Source organism: Betta splendens, chromosome 16 (genome assembly GCF_900634795.4).
Source record: "Betta splendens chromosome 16, fBetSpl5.4, whole genome shotgun sequence".
In the NCBI taxonomy this organism is placed as follows: Eukaryota; Metazoa; Chordata; class Actinopteri; order Anabantiformes; family Osphronemidae; genus Betta; species Betta splendens.
Window position 1 is genome coordinate 12,941,624 of NC_040896.2, and position 11,951 is coordinate 12,953,574.

General features: G+C 49.7%; 1 protein-coding gene across 1 annotated transcript; it reads right to left on the reverse strand.

Annotated features, from left to right (window-relative positions):
* Positions 1-903: 903 nt before the first annotated feature.
* Positions 904-10,601, reverse strand: efna1b (ephrin-A1b). The gene is made up of 4 exons (XM_029129956.3): positions 10,311-10,601; positions 2,414-2,709; positions 2,134-2,322; positions 904-2,008 (listed from the first exon to the last, which is right to left on the reverse strand). The coding sequence occupies exons 1-4, from the start codon at positions 10,406-10,408 to the stop codon at positions 1,884-1,886; spliced, it is 708 nt and encodes a 235-aa protein (XP_028985789.1). The 5' UTR covers positions 10,409-10,601; the 3' UTR covers positions 904-1,883.
* Between the last annotated feature and the right edge of the window lie 1,350 nt (positions 10,602-11,951).

Sequence of the window (11,951 nt, forward strand, 5' to 3'; positions counted from 1 at the left end):
TATACAGCATTAAAAACAAAGCACATTTTAATTGTAGGACAATGTTGTTCTTTTGTGTTTGTAGTGTTCTCATTTTATTAATTCAGAGTCATTTTATTTGAACACATGCAGAAATGCATTTACATTTACTCTAATATGTGCAAGCATCCCTGGTGAAATATGCTTCTGTCCATCTGTGCACACTGATGTACTGTACGTATGACATCATGTTGACCCGAGACATTATCACGGCCCAACGAACTGTGAATCTTGCCATGTATGGTCTGTTGCACCAGGCCCAGATGAAAAATGCCCCGGTGTAACCTACGGTGCTCATCCTCTGAGCATTTAAGAGGTGATGTAAGGAAAACCAACAACTCAGGTTTATGTTCTGGTTTTGAATGTGCATGTTGCACGGTTTTACAGGGGAGGGTGACTTTTAACAGTTTTCAGTCAGCTCCAAGAACATTTGTACAGTGTGTCCAACTTGATTCCAACATGCCAGTGTTTGGACAGACGTCCGGCCGTCCCCCCAGAGAGGATGTATAGACCAGTAACAGAAAGGAATGAGTTAAAAAAAAAGGAGGCAAAGAATGCAAGTGCGGAGGCGAGAGTGACACTTTCACACGCAGTCGCCACTTTGCTTGTGGCTTTCTTGCGCCTTCATCGCCCCCCTCTCGTTCTCGTGCTTGGTTTTCAGACTGTGAACTCTGAGCCACGGAAGCAGTATCGCCAGGGATGAAAGACAGTAAAGAGGGGATGGGAAAAATGAGGTTGGGAAAGACCTGGGGGTGGAAATGCGGAGGGGGCTGGGGAGATTTCAGCAGCAGATGAATAAATTCACCAAAATTCCATCTATCAAAATGACCTCTGTGGAATTTCAGGCTCTAGAGTAAGATGGGGAAATAACTCTTAATAAAAACAGACTTCATAGATGTTTTATTACATCACATATTTTTTTTATTTAGCTAAAGATTTTCACATCTTGAAACAGTTTTATAGTTGTCTGTATGTACAAATTTACATATTAACATTTACAAAACAAAGTATGTTTAACAAGAAAAAAAACCCATCCGTACAAGTACTGTGGAGTATCCCTTCAGCTTGTGGTCTGAATGTGTGCCAGCGGGATTTTTAATGCTAGTTTACCATGATACGGTCAGGACAGTAGAAATGGACAACTACACAGTAAAGACTGAGGAAGCTCAGCTCCCTAAAATACCTTTTGTTGTTTCGTTCAGTGGCTCCCAACATTGGACCATAAACTCTCCTGAGAAAAGCAGATGGTGATCATGAGGCTTGAAGAATGTCATTTTAATGGTTCTCTTCTAAGAGCGTGCACCAAAAAAGAAAAGTTGGACCTTTAGTAAGGATCTGTCTACTTTCTCCTCTGTAAATGTCATCAACACAGGGAAATCAGGGAGCTGAGTGCTACACAACATGAGAAAAATCCTACATCAGGTTAACCACGACGGCAGGAACCGACAACATCTCCAAAACACACAATCTGCACCAATGACATTGAGAAAACACATCATAACGAGGACAATGCATTCTTCTTGAATTGTTCACTTTGACCGCAACCCGTTGAGGGGTTTGATCCGTCTGCTGAAATCTTTGATCGTAATGGCTAAAGACAAATGTGCATAATAAAGGGTTAAAACTGAAAATTCACTTAAAAAAAAAAACTTGAGGTCCTCTTCTTTGGAACGCTCTACGTTCCACATTCACGCAATTCAAAGCCAAACAAAAGAACACCAAACACACACACGCACACACACACCTACAGCACCGTCCATTCTCAAAAATTCTTCAAAAACTTCATAAAAAAAAATCTCTGAGTTCATGGTCCCAATTACCAGCATTGGGTTAGTAAAGTCTGTGTTGAGGTTGAGGAGTCAGCCTCAGTGCAGCAGGGAAAGGCCTAATAAGACGGGGATGACGGTGAAGAAGAGTGACCGGGAGACCAGCTGTGCCGCTGAACTGCCGACGCTCCTCTGGACGTTTGGCTCCATTGCAGCAGGGTCATCTAAGGAAAGGAAGGGTTGATGAGTCAGTTTCAGGTTTCACTACGGAGACGCGGACAACACACCCAGCAGTTCGCCTGCTCTGACTGTTCTGACCATCTGTCTGGTGCTTTAGAAGAATCCTCACCTGCTGGGAGCCGGTTGGAGGGATTGTGGACTCCTCCGGCAACGTGAAACTTCAGGTCTCCCGCATCCGAGCTTTTCCCCGTGTCTTCAGCCTTGGGCTTGTCTGACTGAGGATTTCCAGGGGTTTTGCGCCCGACTACATCCACTCTCAGCCTCAGGCAGTCCTGGCCGTGGTGATGCATCGGCTTAGCTGCGGAAGGTCATAAAATGGGACAAGATTAATAAATGAAACCAATCAGGATCAGAATAAAAACCAGTCCGATGACGCTATCGACACTTACAGATATAATAATAGCTCTCTCCCTGCCTGAACTCCTTCCCCAGGGTGAAGGGCGTGAATCGCTGGAACTTCTCCGAGAACTTTTCGGGGGCGTGGGGCGCGAAGGGCCTGGAGCACTCCCAGCGGAGCTGGTCGAAGGAGTGGGGCTTGCACACCTCGTAGTCCTCCTTCTCCACCATGTAGAGGACGTAGCGCTCGGCCGCGTGCAGCGGCACCTCGCCGTGGGCGTAGTGGGGGCAGATGATGTCTAGGTAGTCGTTGATGCGCACGTCCACCGTGTACTCGTCCCACAGGAAGCTGCGGAGACGCGGGAAGAAAGGGGAGATTAGCGACCAGCGTCCTCGCCCCGAGTCTCTTGTTCGTGTTGTGAAAGAGAAACCGAACAACAAGTCAGGCCAACACGCCCTGGGACGTCTAACGGTGTGGGATAATTACGCAGAGGCACGCGGCGGCCAAGACAAACACACCCGTACACGCCGGGGCGGAAGCCGCCGGTGCTGACGTGTCCCCAGCACACGAGACAGAATTAGAAAAAGAGCCTGATCAGGTCGGACCTGCTCGCGTTGTTGTTCAGAGCCTCGCTAGCGCCGCCCTGCTGGCGCCGCCCTGCTAGCGCCGCCTTGCTAGCGCCGCCCTGCTAGCGCCGCCCTGCTAGCCTCTCCCTGCTAGCGCCACCCTGCTAGCGTCGCCCTGCTAGCGTTGCCCTGCTAGCCTCTCGCTGCTAGCGCCGCCCTGCTAGCGCCGCCCAGCTAGCGCCGCCCCGCTAGCGCCGCCCAGCTAGCGCCGCCCAGCTAGCGCACCTTCATCTCACCCCTCCCTCGTTTCGCGCCAGCTGGACAGACGTTGGGCGACAGCCCGCCGTCCCCGCGTCCCCCTTTCCCCCCTTTCCCCCTCGCCAGTCTCTTCCACTCCGTTTTTATCTGGACAGCTCCATCTGTCAAGTCGGTTAAGACTGTTTCTCAGCCTCTATCTCATTAGTTTTTCGCCCAGATGTTTGTCTGCTCATCCTCGGCCTAATTTGCTGCCTCTGTGAATCTCTGTCTCTCCTCTAAGGCAGAGGGTGTAGACGCGTGGACTGTCTTTCTCCCTTTTCATCTTCACCCTTCATTTAGTTTTATGGCTCTTTTTCAGCCTTCCTGGCTCCTCTTTGTTCACGTCCTATGCCGAATTTCCCCTCTGGACTCCAGTGAAGCACAGAGAGACGTGCAAAACGAGGATTTAGGATCAGTTCAGTGAATATACAAAAACAGGCTACAGGAAGTTGAGTTAAACTTTTACTTCAGTAGGAATAGCCGCTCAAACTAACTGTAAATAAATAACTACTACTGAGTGATGAATGGGTTTGTTTTGGCCAGGGGTGAATGAATCAACCCAAACCTGCTTTTGCTATTTTCGGTTTCGGGTGAGGCCGCGTTGCGTGTTTTGCACAAGCCAGTTTGCTACATAACCACAACCTTGAACACTAACGCTAATCTGTAAATTCAGCCTGTGTTTAGAGAGAATTACTGCTTGTGGGCGAGTGTGTAACAGAGAGCGAGAGTGGCTAACAACACCTTTGTGTGTCTGCTGGTGTTTATGCATGTATGTGTGTGTGTGTGCCCTTGCATCAAAGCGTGGGACCCCAGACCCCCCCTCTTGTTGTTGTGGCTCCTGTTGGACCCCCCTCACAGACACACCGGCTCCAAACATGGGCCTCTCACCCCTCCTTCCTGTCTCTGTATTCCTGCCTGTGTGTTTAGTTAGCGCTAACCTACCTGTCAAAACATGCTTTGTTAGCGGAGCGGAGCGGCGCTCTAGTCGTGATCCCGGCCTGATCGCCGCCACCATTTACCATCAGCGCCCCCCCTTTGTAGGAGCATGTGCCTCTGCTTGTGTGTACATACATGTGTTTACTAGGGCTAGTGCTTCAGTGAAGGCGAAAAAGGCACATGTGTGTGGACCGCTCTAATCCTTTATGCGCGTCTTCTCTTTGAGTCCTAAACAGAGAGTGGGGGAAAACAAGCTCCTTGGAGTTTTCTAGTGGTGTCCTCTGAAGTGTAGAATAGTGCTGAATTGTATGGGACACACCTTTTTCCCACACTGTGTCCATGCCGGTGGCCTGGTCGACCGCAGCCTCGCCAAAAGCCAACAAAACACAGATTCTGTTGCTAATTTCATTCTAAGCTCATGTTTTTTTGTTTTGTTTTTTAATAAAGAAAAACTCTCCTTTCATCCCTCTCTGCACCTCCTCGCTCCCCCTCCTCCTCCTCCTCTCCTCTATTGGTCTGGCTAATTAAAAGCTGTTAGGGGTCTGGGGCCAATGTGTTCGCTAGAGGAGGAGAGGAGCTTGAATGAATGGGGTGCAATTATGGCCTTTCTCTCCCTAAAGACGGAGCGGCTGAAGGCTGCAGGGCCCCTCCAACCCCCGCGGAGCTTTCACTGCGGCGCCTGCTGTGGATGTGTGTAACATGAGTGCTAATGTCACCGAGTGCGTTTTCAGTGGTTTCACAGTTGAATTTGTTTATGCTCAGATTGGTCTTTTTTTTAACTTTACGCGACCTCAGGTCCGTGACCTGGTTAAGCTGCAGCCCCTTGAACCCTCCTCCCTCTCTGCCATTATGTTTTCACCCATCCGGGCTCTTAAAGCTCTCGCATCTGACTGACGGCTCTCGGGAAAGTGAGAGTCGCACTGATGTGATACCTGTGTTGTGTTGCGATGCGCCAGGTGTGCGACTGGTTATAAACCCAGTTTTCACGCTGTGTGTTGGTGTGTGAGCGATTCTCTGAAGACCTTTATTCAGGACGTCTTATGCCCCGAGCTCATGAGCACATCTGTTTATCAAGGCCTGCTGGAGCCTCTGTGTGTGTGTGTGTGTGTGTGTGTGTGTGTGTGTGTGTGTGTGTGTGTGTGTGTGTCTGCTCTTCCTGCGTGGGACTGAGGTGTGGGTAAACAGTGAGGGCTGAAGGGGGATGTACTGTCTCCGCTTATCGGCTGCAAACAGGTCATTTCTCACTATGGAGCGACTCTGGCTTTTGCGTCATCGAGCACAGAGTGTGTGTGTGTGTGTGAGAGAGTGTGTGTGTTGTGAGGGTATAAAGTGCTGAACTACCTTCAGCTCAGCTGCCTCTGACAGTAGGCGGGTTGTTTAACACTTAGCAGACTTCCCTCCAGCTTTGAAGTCTCCTCATGTCCTTGCGGCCCTTCGTCTTCCATTTCTGCCCTGCCCTCCGTCCTTCCCGTCCCTCTCCCGTCCTCCCATTTGTCCCCTGAGCTCACACTGGTTTCGGTCGAACCACTGACACAGGAACTCTGTCTTTCACCGTCTCCCCGGGGGACGTGTCAAGCTGGCAGCCCGGGTCGCGGGGTTAAAGTTCAGGGTCGCAAACTCTCACACGCGGCCATCTGAGTCAGCGCCGAGCACCATTTTTACACACAGCTCACGGCCGGAGCGAGTCAGCGCCGCTGAAACATTAAACAGACGTGTCCCCCACCATTTGCTCCGCAGGTAATCAGCAGTAAGTGTGTGCTCGGTGGTATGTGGCAGCGGGGGGGAGGGGGGGGGGTCTGTGGCTGAGATGCTTCACTGTGTTCTCACAGGCCGGGCTCATCAGATTTCATACTCTCACACACGTTTACTCGAAGGTGTCCACTTAATACCCTATTAATTTGCGGTGCTATGGCAGATTCACACCTCCCTTCACGCAGGCGGAGGAGCTGTCAGTGGTTCTAATGGGCTTAGCTGCTCACTAGCGGGATGTGCCATTAAAGCCAATCTAATATGCACCAAAATCTGCCATCACGCCTCACGCTGTAATTAAGACATTCACGATCTCCTCAGCTTTTGTCGGACGGGAGCTTTGAAGGCGCGTCAACGCTGCTTTTCTCACTCATTCACTTCCAAGCGTCTCCCCTCCCTCCATCCATCACTGTCCGCTCCCTCCTCCCTCCGTCTGCCTCCGCTTTATTCCCCCCAAACAGGCCCAGTCCCCCGTCCTCATCCTCCATTCTGTGCTGTCTCTTAACGCTGACATAATATACCAGGGGCCTTCATCCAGGCTAATGTCTCAGCACACATTCCTTTCACTGGTTCACCTTTCTGTCACCCTGCACCAAGGCCCCTCTGCCATTCTTTTCACCCCGCTCCCGCCTTTTCGGAGCCTCCCATTCTATCGGCAGTGAATAGACGAGGGCCAAATGGTATCATGCTTGGTTTAATATGTTGGGGGGTCACGGAGAGTTAATTCGCCTGCCTGTGTATATCTGCACAACTAAGAGAGAGAGAGAGTGAAAAGTCCAGTGCGTTTACATAAAATGTCCATTTAGAATAAGTTTAGAATCAGCTGATGCAAAACGTGATGAAACCGACTAGTTGTGGCCAATTCTGTCCCTTAGGGGGCGATAATGAGCTGCCAGTGGACAGCAGGGCTGAGGTATGTCTGAAATGCTATGAATGAGATGTACACACACACACACACACACACACACACACACACACACACACACACACACACACACACACACACACACACACACACACACACACACACACACACACACACACACACACACACACACACACACACACACACACACACACACACACGCGATAATGAAGGCCTCTCTCTCTAGTGTCAGCAGAGCCGGGGCTGAGAGGCGCTCTGTCCTCCTCTGGTGGAAAACTACTGGGGCAGAAGACAGAGGAAGGTCTGTGAGAAACAGGGGGGCTGCTGAGGAGGGGGAGGAAGTCTGGAGCAGAGATAAGGAAGCAGGAGGAAGAGCAGGAAGAAAACAGAGGTACATGGATACTGGACGAGGGGAGGGGGCTACAAACCTGAAACACACATGAAGTATATACTATGTGCAGTGATTAATGAACTCTCTGCTTCTCTGTGTGATGATGCATGGAGTCATGCTTGCACATTTATAGGTCTATTAGTGCATCTATCAGCAGAGAACACACACAAAGCCTTTGATATTGAATCAACGGGGTTCATAGCAAATTATCTGGAAATGTCCCATGAAGCTTATGATGGATAGTTATGATGATGGGACACTACAGTTTTATTAAGGTAGTTCTACTTGGACTTGGACTTTACATCTGTATCCACTGAGCAAATAGTACTATAGATTTTTAAAAAAAGCATAGATATATACATATAGAATGACTATATAATAAGGTCAGATGGTCAGATAATAAAGCGTGTGATGCATCACAGTGTGTGTGTGTGTGTGTGTGTGTGTGTGTGTGTGTGTGTGTGTGTGTGTGTGTGTGTGTGTGTGTGTGTGTGTGTGTGTCCTCGTCATGGTGAGATTACAGCCATGCAGTGCACGTGTTACGGGCTGCTAAATAATGAGTGCAAAGACACCCGGGAGTGGGAATAACAAGTATAAAGCGTGCGAGCCGATTGGTGGAGAGGTGGGTGAGGGGATAGTGACCGGGACCACCTCAAACCCAGGCCTCCAGGCCACATGTACGTGTCGAGACAGGCCCGGCTGCCTCAGCAACACACACAGACTGAAATAAACTCAATATTACGTTACACCAAACTCCCCATGAAGATATTCACAGATATCGGGAGGACAAAATAAACAAACCCAGACCGCTCGGGATGGATGGCAGCAGATAGAACGGCTCCGTGGCCCATATCTGGGTGGAAAAGGGAGACGTGCTGGATCAGAAGCAGAGAGCAGAGGCCGAAGCTGGGAGGAGGGCCAGCTGTTAGCGGGTGGAACAGGAGTGGAGACGGCGCGGGGAACAGACAGGTACAGAAAAACAGCTGACGGGTTGAATATAGTTACAGTGGGGTGGAATGCCGGCCGAGGCTAATATTAACAACCCGCCCCTCTGTTTGTGTGAGCGTGACTCACACGCGTATCACGGCTACGGTAAAAGCCGCTCCCCGTTCGACGCGAGCACCAGGGCACGCGCGCTCGCAGACCAGACAGCGATCCACGAACAACAAACTCGATCACTTCCTGGTGCGGAGCCGGTTTCGAGGGCAGCGCGGGTTCAAGCGGGCTGCGCGTGCACACACGCAGGCAGCGACACGCAGCGCGAAAACAAGACCAGACCGGGCTGAGCGGAACGCGCCCCTCCACCTGTCAAATGGGAAAACACACACACACGGGATCTAACATCCTCAGGCGCTGAAAGAGACGATTAAGCCATTATCCCGGACCGAGTTACTGTAGACAAACCGGGCTCAGCGCCGCCATCTGGCCACGGTCCTCCGCTTAAGACAAATCACTGCTGCTTACAATACAATCAGACCCGGAATCGATTAGCATCAATTATTCAGGGCTGGGTGCCGTCAAAGGCTGCAGATGGATCTGTGCGAGTCCGCGAGCGGGGGACTGATGGATCACCGAGGACGAGCGAGAGAGAGAGAGAGAGAGAGAGAGAGAGAGAGAGAGAGAGAGAGAGAGAGAGAGAGAGAGAGAGAAAGAGAGAGAGAGGGGGGATCCAGACAAACAGACACTAGAGGGGAAAACTTGGTAAAAGTGTAAAACCAGTGGCATCTGGAGGTCAAACTGTTGCTGCCTTTGACGCCTGGTACAGATTTCTGCCCGTCACATTCCAAGGAACTCTATTTCCCCCTTCCTCTAAAAGTTGCTGTGTATTTCAAAAACTGAACTGAGATCAGCAGCGTGACAAACAGCTCCATATGGCTGATGCGAGCCACTGTCAGCACCTCTCATCCATCAGAATAGGATTAGTGCTGTGTTGTGATTTGTCTTTTCATTGTGCAACTGAGACTGACTCTTCATTCATTATACCCCCCTCTGTGACGTTTTCTTTTCCCCAGTATTTCACCTGGTCCCGATTTCCTCCCCTCAGTCTGCGATGACTCAGGAGTAAAACTCAGGTGGGTCAGACTTTAGGTACTGAGTCACACACTGAGTAACAAAGAGGCAACAGAGTCTACTCACGAGCGCAAGACTTTCCATTAGATTCCGGCTCTAATTGTTTTCCTCGTTGTGGCGCTCCTTGTTTTAGCCCTGCGCCTGTTGTCATTGTTAAAGGGCAATTAGAGAGTCAGTAGTGTAATGAAGACAGGACTAAAAGGCCATAATGGCTCGGGCCCATGTTCCGTCTCCGCGGTGGGTTTTAATCGACCCGTCTCGGCAGCAGAGAAGCGGGGACCATCCTTCTTTTTCGCCTCGGTTATAAAATAATACCGTCTTTGGAGCGCGGCAGAGCTCAATAAATCGCGCAGCGTTATTGCTCGTCTGTACGAGCTCCATCGATTCCAGTGAGTGGGTCCGGAGAGCACTGCGTTTAACCTCAAGCTAAATAATCAGCATTATGTGACTCGCCCTCTCTGCGGCTCACGCATTATCGCTGCATCTCGCCCAGTGACAAACACACTTTAACACACTGCCACAGTCTCGGTAACGACGTTAACATTCTGTCATTCGTTTTCATTAACACACTTTTCCTGACGCGCGCGCGCGCACGCACGCACGCACGCACGCACGCACACACACACACACACACACACACACACACACACACACACACACACACACACACACACACAGTACAGACAGCGTCACTGGCCAAGTTCATACTCGCCAGTCTATTTTCTACTATTAGAGTATGTCTGAGTCTGTGTTGCGGTTAAATATAGTGGTGAATCTGGCCATCTGACATGCACGCGCTCCCAGTCCTGCGCTCCTACACGCGGCTGCTCCCGGAGGCTCTGATACCTTACACAAGTCTGATTTATTGCGTCACATGAATGAAAACATAGGTTACTGTTAGCTGTTAAAGAGTGTGATCACAAGCACGGGAACAACGAGCACTAAAGGACGACATGAAACAGTATAAAGCACAAAGTTGCAGCATCTCGTCACAGACGTCGCCCCGTAAACAAACAGGGCACGCACGTGCACAAAAGCGCAGACGCGCACTTACTTTGGATTAGAGCTGTTCCAGTAGACGCTGTGTCTGTCCGCAGTGGCGAACCAGGCGCCGACGCTCAGCACCAAACACGCCACACACACCAAATCCATGGCTCCTCTGATCCACGGGAACCTCGACGATCAACTAGCGAACGGTAATTAAATTAGAAAAAACTTTCTGCTGTGTAATGGCTGAGATGCGTGAAGACGCACGCAGAGACTTTACGCTCCGACTCTAGTAATCAAAGCAGTTCAATGCAACGCCGAGCGCCAGACGCTGTTACTACTCCTGACTGGCTTCGCAGGAGCGCAACTTGTCTGTTTTGTCAGGAGCTGGCTCCGCCCACCGAGCAGCACGGAGCTCATTTGCATACCCCACCCACTCAATCCAGCGTAGACGAGCCGTCCACCTGCTGTGACCTCAGACTGGAAAACACAGAAACACAAGGCAGCGTCACTAATAAGACATCAGCTTTCATGAGACAGAGAAGCCGTGATGAATAAACACGCCGTAGGTTAAATAATAAGACATGACGTAAAAACCGAGAAATGGGTTAAGATTTGATAATATTGATTTTAATCAGCTGTTAACAGATCGCAGATAAAAAAATATCTGAAGGACTAAAAAACAACAAACAACAAACAAGAAAAAGAAGTGTCCAGTGTCAGTGTTATACATATTTTAAAATGTAAAACTAGTGTACTACTACCACTTTACTAAATGTACAGCAGTACATGAATTTCCTGTTGCTGTTATCATGTTTTTATGTTGTGTTGTAACGTGTCGCCACATTGACGTAACACGTGTTGCAATTCCTCGTTGCTGAGTTGTTATTATCGGTTGTAATGCAGTTTGTCCACCTGCGTTGTGTTAAGTAACATGCGTTTTACACTTACATGCATATACTTTATTCTCCACTAAGGAAACTGTTTCTCAGCAGCAGTGTGTAAATCATCTGCTGAGGGGAGCATTATCCTCACAGACTGCACCAACACTGCTATTATGTTTTGTCAGATAGTAAAGAGTTACGAGCATCTTATCAGTCAGTGTAATCTGCTCTGGTCTCCACTTAGCCACGTCCCCAGACAGGTAACTTTAGAAAACAAGCTCACATGGACGGGATAAAGTCCAGACCGTAGGGTGTCGGCGAGACTGTGGCCCCGGGGATGGAGCCGAGCCTGGGTTAGCTGGTTCAGAGCCCCACAGCTGCTGTGTGTGTGTGTGTGTGTGTGTGCGGGGCTGTCCCTAGGCTTTACTGGGCAAGAACACACACGTCCTGGCACCATGAGAGGATCAGACACACACACACTCTGACTGTAGGTCCTGAGGCGGTGGGGGGTTAATCACGGCTGAGGTTGCTTTTCTATTGTACAACGTCTCTGCAAATGTCTAAAAAGGCAGAGGAACAAAGGAGCAGATGTGAAGAGGGAATAATAATATAATAAAAGCAAAAAGTTGTTAATTGAACAATTACTTCAAAAACACTTAATGGGCTGCGTTTTCAGCAGAGACACCTTCCACCAGCTTCACTAACGAATGACTGAAATGCTCCTAAACGACACTCACTCTACTGTACCAGCAACAGGATCTCCTTCTCTCTCATGCTTCAAGTACACAACACTTCAAATAGTTTTCTGCTTCTGTGAGTCTGCC

Bases quoted from the DNA above. Each gene is read 5' to 3' on its own strand.
- efna1b (XM_029129956.3), bottom strand. From the start codon at position 10,408: ATGGATTTGGTGTGTGTGGCGTGTTTGGTGCTGAGCGTCGGCGCCTGG. The intron at 2,710-10,310 runs GTAAGTGCGCGT...GCGTCTCCGCAG, and splicing joins TGGAACAGCTCTAATCCAAA to CTTCCTGTGGGACGAGTACA. The intron at 2,009-2,133 runs GTGAGGATTCTT...TCCTTTCCTTAG, and splicing joins CTCCAACCGGCTCCCAGCAG to ATGACCCTGCTGCAATGGAG.